This window comes from Mandrillus leucophaeus, unplaced genomic scaffold (genome assembly GCF_000951045.1).
Source record: "Mandrillus leucophaeus isolate KB7577 unplaced genomic scaffold, Mleu.le_1.0 Scaffold671, whole genome shotgun sequence".
NCBI classification, from domain to species: Eukaryota; Metazoa; Chordata; class Mammalia; order Primates; family Cercopithecidae; genus Mandrillus; species Mandrillus leucophaeus.
The window spans coordinates 320946-331779 of NW_012107264.1; the positions used below are offsets into that span (position 1 = coordinate 320946).

Sequence of the window (10834 nt, forward strand, 5' to 3'; positions counted from 1 at the left end):
TTATAAAGAGAAGGTTTACTTCTATAAATTCTTCATGAAAAGTATATTTCATTAATGTAACATGTTTGCCAGTCACCAGTTTACTATGGGTCAGTCACAGTTTTTTGTGGTATGAACACATAAGTGAAAAAAGAAATAGAGCAAAATGACTTGCAGTGACAAATACTTTATAGTGGAAGGAAACCATAATAAACAAGTAAATACAGAGTATATCAAACAATAGTACGTGCTACGGAGAACAGTTCAGTAGAACAAGAGGACAGGAAGGGTCTAGTGAGGGTGGTAGTTGCATGTTTAAGTTATTTGGTTAAGGAATTTGCTACTTGAAGAAGGTGGAGTGGAGCAAAAATGTGAAGGATGTGAGGCGGTGAGCCCAGTGGATATTTATGTGAATATGCTCGGGGAAGAAGCCAGCGTGGCTGAAGCCTAATGTGTAACAGGGAGCTTCGGAGCAAAGGAAGCCAGGTCCTACAGAGCCTTCTCAATCAGTGTGATGATTTGCTTTCACTTTGGGTCATAATTTTTAAGATCTGCTGGTGCTGGATGCACTAACTGGAAAAAAATCTAAAAACTAAGCTGCCTCTCGGCTGGAGCAGTTTGAGTCAGAGTGACATGAAACTCAAAGCTTTGATTCAAGGGCTTGTGTAGCCCTGTAGATCATTGGGGCACCGGCGAATGTACTGATTCTGAACCCATTACCAGCATATAACTCAGAGAAGCCTTAACAGTGAAAAGGGCTAGCAAGCCCAGAATACTCAGGACTGTGATTTGATATAAAATTGTGCTGCCAAATAAGATTACAATGCTTTAATCTGGGGCACAAAAGATTTCCTACAACACAGTGAACTCATGAAAGAGATCAGTCATAGATTTAGTATAAAACAAAGATAAATAGATGATTCTGACAATAAGGGTTTAGATGCTGCAACTCGACTTAGTTCTAGGATGTAACAGAACCTCTGATGAGTTGTTAGTAGCACGTTAGAACCCTGGGCATGTACACTGAGGCTGGGGAGAGGGGAGTTTTAAAAACAAGAAAAAAAAATTAACAGTGTTAGAGATCTGTGAAATTTCCTCATATTTGAACTCCACATGGATTTCCAAGACTAGGGGTTTCCAGTTTGGAACTGTCATTTTCTCCAATCTGCCAATGAAGGAGACTCAAACCTAAGGAGACTAAGCACTCCTTAGGAATTAGAGGGAAAAAAAAGAAATTTGTCATTAACTTACAAGCAGCCCTTGATTCAGGCATGCTATTTCCCTTTTATCAGATGGGTGGGGGGCAGCTTGGTCTGTTTAGATCATTCATTCTCTTGGTTTCAAGAAGGGCGGGGAGAGCAGCTATGACTTTTTAATTTTCCTTTTATTGTAAAATATAAGGCACATGCAGAAAAAGAACATTCAACATAAATCTATAGGCTAATTATCATAAAGCAAACAGCCATGGGGCTACCACACTCATGTAAAGAAATAGCACCTAGAAGCCCCCATTGTGCCCTTACCCAGACACACGTTTCTTTCTGTCCCCTAATCGCTAACCCATCCTCTTTTTTTAAAATAAAATCATTTGTTGATATTATTTTATTTTATTTTATTTTATTTTATTTTATTTTTTGAGATGGAGTCTGACTCTGTCACTCAGGCTGGAGTGCAATGGCATGATCTCTGTTCACTGTGACCTCTGCCTATCGGGTTCAAGCAATTCTCCTGCCTCAGCCTCCCGAGTAGCTGGGACAATGGGCACGTGCCACCATGCCCAGCTAATTTTTGGTATTTTTAGCAGAGATGCGGTTTCACCATGCTGGCCAGGCTGGTCTCGAACTCCTGACCTCGTGATCCCCCCGCCTCGGCCTCCCAAAGTGCTGGGATTACAGGTGTGAGCCACCGCACCCAGCCTGTTTTTCTTCTTTACCTTCTAAGGATGACTCTCAAAACCCTATAGTTTAGATTTCCCCTTTGAAAAAATATATGAACTTACTCATATTTTATGTATGATTTTGTTTCTGGCTTTTTAGATTATTACTATGTTTGTGCTATTAATCCACATTGTCAGGTGTAAAAACAGTAATTTATTGTCATATAGTATTTCATTGTATGAACGTATCACAATTTATTTTTCCATTCTCCTATTGTGGTACATTTGTGTTGTTTCCAATTTGGGGCTAATGTGTTCATACTGTGAACATTTTGAACACATATATTAAAGCATATGTGAAGGTACATCAGTTGGTTATATACCTAGGAGTGGAATTGTTATAGAACACGAGTATCTTTGATTTAATACACAATGCTGAATAGTTGTACCATATCTTTGCCAATAAATGCTCTTGTCAAACTTTTGAATTTTAAGCATGTGGCTTCTTATTTGGGTTTTAATTTATATTTGTTTCTAACTTTAAGAACTTTTTATACGTTTATTGCCTATTCAGATATATCCTTCCTAATGTCCTGACTTTTTCTTCACGAGGTTATCTTTGTCTTTATTATTGACTGATAGTGGGTCTTTATTATCTCTTTTCCTGCTTTTTTTTATGGCTTGCTGTTCACATTCTTAAAGTATTTATAACATTCTCAATTTTTATATAATCTGACATTTTAATGTTTTCATTTGGGTTAGAGATTTTTGTGTACTTTGGGAAAATATTATTCATTATCCCAGTGTTATGAAGGCTTTAAAAATAATTGCTCATAAACCATTTATTTTCCTTTCACATTTATGCATACCACAAGGAAATAATTTTTGTGTTTTACATGAGTGCAAGGTTTTTTTTCAGCTTCAGAATCCAGTTGATGGAAACAGAACCACGTAATTACTGATACTAGCTGTGTCTTCTCTTTTTGTTCTTTCTGTTTTTTCTCTCCAAGAATTTATTTTTAGAAGAGACGTATGAAGTTCAAGCATTCTATGTTCCTTTCATTGTATGGAAAGAAGGCAAAAGTGATATAAATAAATTTTAAAATAATAATTAATTTTTATCTTTTCTAAAGTGCAAATTTTGGCTTTTTAAAGCATCTGCAATTCATAATTTTTATTCCATTAATTTCTTTGGTATGTTTAATATTTGCTTCTTTCTTCATTTCTGTGTGTTTATGTTGTTTAATTCTTAATTTTTCAAGATTATTAGTGATTGATTTTCAGCCTTTTAAAATAGCTGTACTCAAAACCATACATTAACTTCTAGACGTGACTTTTGCTGAATCCAAAAAGTTTTAATATGCAATAATGTGAATATTCAATTCAAAATATTTCATATTTATGTTATTTATTATTGTATTCATTAGTTATTTTTAAGTGTGATTTTTCACTTTCAAAAATGTATGGATTTTAGTTATATTTTTGTTATTTATTTGGATTAAGTGCATTAAAGAGAGAGAAGATTACTCTATGATTTCTACACTTTGAAGTGTTTGAGAATATTGTTTTTTTTCAGATCCAAACATTTTTGTTTGCTTTCAATTCTTTTTTGTTTGTTTGTTACATTTGGCTAATGCCCTCATAGCTCTGATTATATTTACTAATGTATTCTTTTTTCTTTTTTTATTATTATACTTTAAGTTCTATGGTACATGTGCACTACATGCGGGTTTGTTACATACGTATACATGTGCCATGTTGGTGCGCTGCACCAGTTAACTTGTCATTTACATTAGGTATATCGAAATGTTTCAGCATTTTTTTAAGGCTCGGTATATGGTGAACTTTAGGTAAAATATCCATGTGTGTTTCAGAAGACTGTAAATTCTGCAGTTCTCAAGTGTAATGTTCTATAAATGTCTATGAGATCAATTGTGTTAATTAAAATTATTCACTATGATTATGCGGTTGCCTTTTTTTTGTAATGTGTTATTGTTAATAATGCATTACGTATTTGAAGCTGTGTTATTAGATGGATACAAACTAGAATTGTTATATCTTCTTTGTGAGTTCAAAGTTTTATTATTTTAAAGTCCATCCATATTTTTATTAGTTTGTATGATAAAATCAATTTTGTCTAATATAGATTTACCACCATTTGGAGGATAATATTTGCATATATTTTATCACCCTTCTACTTTCAAATATTTTGCTTCCTTGCTTTTATATATGTCTTTAATAAATAAGAGTTGGATTTTGTCTTTTTAATCAAGTTTGACAACCACAATATTTTAATTAGAGCATAAGTCCATTTATATTAATTGTATAGTTGTGTTTAATTTTACTATCTTATTATCTACCTTCTATTTGCTTTAGCTGTTTTATGCATTCTTTCTCTCTTTTCTTACCTTCTTTTGACTTCATAAAAAGTTTATTCAATTTTTGTCCTTCATTAGCTTGGAAGTACTCTTTTATTCTTTTCTTGCTAGATACCCTAAAGATTCAACATGAATACTATACTTATGAACCTCAGTTATTGAAGGTCACTTTCACCTTCTTTCTATACAATGAAAGGAACACAGAAAGCTTGAAATTCATTTATTGCCCAAAATCATATGCTATTTTAGCTTATTTTAATTTTCTCTATATTTCAAATCCATAAAAAAATTATTAACAGTATTTTATGCCATCAGCATATGCTTAGATTTAACTAGTTAAATTTGTCTGAAACAAAATACATTTATTCTTGAAACAGATTGGGATACTATCTTAGCAGTTGTTTCCTTTCACCATATGGAAGCAACCATTCTGTTGTTTCCTATATTCCATTGTTTCTGATGAGAACTCAGTTGTAACTCTGGTCAATCTTATTCACCTTATTTAAATAAACTTGTATGGTTTGATGATGGCCTTTTCTGCAATTCACTATCATTCATCTAAATGGAGATTAATCTTTATTATTTTTCTTAATTGGGCATTTTGAACTTGTGGATTGATTATATTACTCAGTTTGGGAAAATTATGAGAAAATATCTCTTTAAATATACCCTCTGTTCCATTTTTCTGCAGTTTTATTCCAGAATTCTAAGACAATGTATTATACCATCTCATTGCCTATCCTATGCATCTCTTAACTGTTGGTCTATATTGTCTATTCTTTGGTACCCATTTGCTTCAGTCTAGAAATTTACTTTTCACCTACTTTTTAGTTCACTTGCTCACTCTCTCTTTACCCATTTCTAATTTTCTGTTAAACCCAATTAATGGAAGTCAATTATTTTACTTTTTAGGGTAAGAATAATTTCATTAATTTCATCAAATATAATTGATCAAATTTATACTCACTAATTTTCTGTTAAATGTTTCGGTCTTATCTTCTACCTTTTTGAAAATATTAATAGCAAAACTACAATTACTTTTGCACCAACTTAATAATAAGCACTTTTTTATAGCCAGTGTATAATAATCCCAATATCTGGAGGCCTATGGGTCTTGTCTATTTACTGTTGTTTCTGCTTTTTCTCATTCATGCTGTCTTGCGTCAAGTGTGCCTGGCTATCTTGGATGCTAAACATTTATTTTAAACTGTTTTTGTAAAATTAGTTTGACACTGAATTATATGAATTTCCTACAAAGAAGGCTATTGTTTGCTTCTGTCAGATAACTAGGAGCTCTAACAATTCAGAATCTACTTAAACAAAAACTCAGTAAATGTGATTTTGGCGGAGGCAACTCAGATAACTAGAAGCTTCCTGCCGACCATAAGAAGGCTGGTTTGTTCAGCTTTACCCATGATTCTGTAATGTCCTTTGGAGTTCCAGACAAGAATAACAGATGAGATGTTTTGCAAACCCAATATGAAGGTTTCAAAAGCATCTATCTTTTGGATATTGGACTCATAATTTTCCCCAATATCTCAACAAGAATGTATGCCAGAATTATGTAATCCACAAATTTGAAAGGCCACATGGCTTTTTGAACACTCACAACTGAGTAAAAATGAGGATTATTGGCAAGCAGAAGATGTGGTCATTGTCTAGTATTCAAGGAAAAGGCAGTTCACCAGGTATGTGCTGAGTCCACGCATATCATTCAGAAATTCCTCAGGACAGGTACATATGCAGCATCAAAAATCTATGTTTCTTATTTGTGATAGTCATAAAGATCAATCCAATGTTCCAACTATGTGGCCTCTAGTGGCAGGTTAGATCACCTATCAGATGATTTGCATCATCAAAAGATGTTGAGAATATAAGAAAATCCAAGACAGTTCATTAGGATAAGTAAAAAATACAAACAAAAATAATAAGAAGTATGAGGAACTAAGTCAAAAGGCCATAGGCAGAATTGAAGTTAGTGTTGTGGGAAGTCAGGGACCCCAAATGGAGGGACCGGCTGGAGCCGTGGCAGAGGAACATAAATTGTGAAGATTTCAGGGACATTTATCAGTTTCCAAATAATACTTTTATAATTTCTCATGCCTGTCTTTACTTTAATCACTTAATCCTGTTATCTTCATAAGTTGAGGATATACGTCACCTCAGGACCACTGTGATCATTGTGTTAACTGTATAAATTGATTGTAAAACATGTGTGTTTGAACAATATGAAATCAGTGCACCTTGAAAAAGAACAGAATAACAGTGACTTTTAGGGAACAAGGGAAGACAACCATAAGGTCTGACTGCCTGTGGGGTTGGGCAAAAAGAGTCATATTTTTCTTCTTGCAGAGAGCCTATAAACGGATGTGCAAGTAGGAGAGATATTGCTAAATTCTTTTCTTAGCAAAGAATATTAATACTCTGGTAAAGGAATGCATTCCTGGGGGGAGGTCTATAAACGGCCACTCTGGGAATGTCTGTCTTATGTGGTTGAGATAAGGACTGAGATATGCCCTCGTCTCCTGCAGTACTCTCAGGCTTACTAAGGTGGGGAAAAACTCCTTCCTGGTAATTTGTGGTCAGACCAGTTCTCTGCTCTCAAATCCTGTTTTCTGTTGTTTAAGATGTTTATCAAGAAAATACATGCTCTGCTGAACACAGAAACTTATCAGTAGTTCTGCTTTTTGCCCTTTGAAGCATGTGATCTTTGTACCTACTCCCTGTTCTTATACTCTTTCCTCCTTTTTTTTTGAGATGGAGTCTTGCTCTGTTGCCCAGGCTGCAGTGCAGTGGTGCAATCTCGGCTCACTGCAAGCTCCGCCTCCCGGGTCCACACCATTCTCCTGCCGAAGCCTCCTAAGTAGCTGGGTCTACAGGCGCCTGCCACCACGCCTGGCTAATTTTTTGCATTTTTAGTAGAGATGGGGTTTCACCGTGTTAGCCAGGATGGTCTCAATCTCCTGACCTTGTGATCTGCCTGCTTCCACCTCCCAAAGTGCTGGGATTACAGGTGTGAGCCACCGCACCCAGCCTCTTTCCCCTTTTTAAAACCCTTAATAAAAACTTGCTGGTTTGAGGTTCAGGCGGGCATTATAGTCCTACCAACATGTGATGTCACCCCCGGCAGACCAGCTGTAAAATTCCTCTCGTTATACTGTCTCTCTTTATTTCTCAGCTGGCCAACACTTATGGAAAATAGAAAGAACCTACATTGAAATATTGGGGGTGGGTTCCCCCAATAAGTTAGAGTTTCAGAAAAAATTCAGACAAGAGATTACAGATTAATTGGCCAATAGGTGTATTGTATGTGGATGTGCCAAGCTGATATAAAGAGTTAGAGATAATAAAGACATGAGAGGTTTGGATAACACTACAACCATGACTCCTTTGGTTTTGACTGCTTATAGAAGTAGGTGAACATAGATTCTAAATAAGGAGAAGAATTGTTACCACTGGAGTCTCAATCTATTGACATGTAGTCATGGGGGTTGAAAAAATTGCATCTATGACATTTGCGTATTTCACACACACACACACACACACACACACACACACACACACCCTAGTATGGTAGTATAGATTACCACAAGATTAATTCAGAGGAGCAATCTTAGTGTCACTGCCCTTGTCTCTATCTGAGCACCATATCCTCTCCTGATTCAGTTTATAAGAATAATATACTGGTTAAGTGCATCATCTGGAATCAAAACATATGATTTCAAATTCTGACTCTGCCACTTACTGACCTTACAACCTTTATTCTGGCTTCCTCAAATGTAAAGGGAATGATAGTTGTTATCTATCTAATGGAAATTTGGTAGGATTCACTAATTAATTCATACAAGCACTCAAAACACTGCCTAACGTATAGGAAGTGCTCAATAAATATTAGTATCAACAAATTCAAATCAGGAAAGGCATGAGGACAGTCTGTTTCTTAAAAGTGTCTGTTCAATTGTACTCTGGCCAAAAATTCAATACCCTGTTAGAGATTTTCAGCTACGATAATTTTAAAACAACAGAAAAATTATTTCCTTACATTTAAGGAAGACTATTCTTTATTTTTGGCTGAAATGCTGTGTTCAGTTCTAGTTGATGTATATCACAGCAAGAAAATAAGTGGGGAGAATGGTAACCTAAATACATCAGGAATGTTAAACATGGGGGGAAATGTGATCAAATCAATAAAACTGTCAACAGCATGAACAGAATGAACTCTTAGTTATTTATTTCAGTGTTTTAGGATGACATGACACATCTTGAAACCTGAAGGAGGCAAACTGAAGTCAAAGAATGCCATTTGACAATGCAGGAAATCACTAACCCTAAGAAATATTACTTGGGAAATATTATCATACTATAATTACAGATTTAAAATCATTTTATCCATGATGTTTTTTCTTCTTATGCTTTCCCCTTGCCCAGGGTCTACATTTTCCTTTTCATTTTCAAATAATTAGGTAATAAATCCTGATTTGTTACCATGGGAGTTAGAATGGATGACATCCACAAACTTTGCATCAGTGTAATCCAATCTTCTATATGGTGGTTTTCTGGAGAACTTTGGCCCAGCAGGGTCAAGACCTGGAAAGCAAGAAAGAAACTACCAGTCTAATCAAGTCTACAAAGCTCCTCACATTGCATACTTCCATTATGACTACATTATAAACATAAAAAGCATTTATACTTTTAGTTTAAACCTATCCAAAAACATATCTAAGAACAAATGAAAGTGGATGAATAGCAGGTAACTTCATTATTTGAATAATAATACGAACCTTCAGAACTTTTCAGGTTAAGCCACAACAAAATATTGTAGGATTTTTTGGAGAATTTTTATGTGAGACTGAATTAGGAGTAATACAGTAGTTTACATTTAATAATAACTACAACTATTTCTCCTGAAGGAAAAAAATAATGAATACCATCTGGTTCTCTCTTGAACTCTGTACCTTACTAGCTCACTCTGGATTTATCTGTAGACAGACCTGAAAAGCTTTTTCAGGTGCCAAATATAATTTGGGCTATGGGATAAACCATGTTATCTTATCCATTTCTCATAAGACTTTCTCACACACTCTTAAGAAAAGGAAAATATATTTTAAATTCTGTGGAGTGTGAATATTATTTCTGGGGTATCCTAATTTCTAAATAAAAATTCTAGGAACTGTCAAAAAGTGGAGAGAGAAGATAAAATTCAGTTTCTTGAGAACATCTATACAATGAAGAAACAATCATCTTAAAAAGATATTTGAAAGTAAAATATAATGTTTTTCATTTCAAACACCTCTATTATCCCCATTTTATTTAACCCACTTGACTGAATGAGACAGAATCATCTATCTTCCTATAAATTATTCTGATGTAGAACTTCCATGTTTGGTGGCCTTTTAGTCCCTGATGATTGCCCGGTAATTGGGGCCATTCAAACTAGACTAATATGTGTAAACACAATTTAAGTACAAATTGAGCAAGTGTGGTTTTTGAAATAGAATGGGCTTTAAGCACTAGGGAACTTTGTATAAATAAATCCTGGCTAAACTGCTACTTCTTGACCCTCCTACATTCATTCAGTTAATTTGTTTTCACACGTTTGTTAACATTAAAACTAATCAGAGTAAGGATATGCTTAAGGTTTGCAAAGGTAACTATCTATGTTATTCACCTCTCTCCTCCTTCTTTGAAACTTAACTAAAGACACTATTTTCTTTTATCAACACTTAAAGTTATTATAAGTCTTTTATGGCCATATATATGAATAATTGCTTTTTTTTTTCCCAAAATAAAAAAGGTAAATTGGTTGAAAGGAATATTATCCTCCTATTCCTAAAATCACTACCACTCATAGAGGAAAGAATGAAAATCCATGTCAGCCTTATTAGATGACCGAGTTTTCTGGATGCAGTAATTTTGTTATAGAAATATGAAGGGGGACCCAGAGCCCCTCAAATTGGATACAACTCCTGATTCCTTTGTAGCATTCAAGTAAAAATTTTTAGAGAGTTGAAATGCATCAGTTTGTGATAACTAAGTAAATAGTTATATTCTTAGCTAATACATAAAGTATTTTTGTTCAATGGGTCACATTTACTTCTGTATTCTTAGGATAGTATGTCCTTAAAATTTAGCTGGGACTACAGAAATAGGTATTTTTCTCCCATTTCCATTTGGGTAACTTAAGCTCTGTTGAGAGCTTAACAAAACTTCAGAGTCTAACTAAAACAAAGCCAATATTTAAATATAACATAGAAAATAACAAATGTTTGTACATAATTTCTATTGAGTAATTATTGTACCCACTAAATTTTAAGTGGCTGGGCACAGTGGCTCACGCCTGTAATCCAAGCACTTTGGAAGGCCGAGGTGGGCAGATTTCTTGAGGTCAGGAGATCGAGACCAGTCTGGCCAACATGGTGAAACACTGTCTCTATTAAGAAAAACAAAAATTAGCTGGTGTGGTAGCAGGTGCCTTTAATCCCAGCTACTCGGGAGGCTGAGGCAGGCGAATCACTTGAGCCCAGAAGGCAGAGGTTGCAGTGAGCCAAGATTGTACCACTGCACTCCAGCCTGGGCAACAGAGTGAGACTCTGTCTCAAAA

The 10834-nt window shown here is 34.9% G+C and overlaps 1 protein-coding gene across 1 annotated transcript in view; it reads right to left on the bottom strand.

Moving 5' to 3' along the window:
• The window catches only part of LIPI (lipase, member I), a gene marked incomplete at its 5' end in the record, with an annotated part of 103667 nt that overhangs the window by 89121 nt on the left and 3712 nt on the right, over positions 1-10834 (bottom strand). Inside the window, 1 exon segment of the mRNA XM_012001959.1 lies at positions 8719-8820. Within this exon segment, the coding sequence (XP_011857349.1) occupies positions 8719-8820 (102 nt within the window).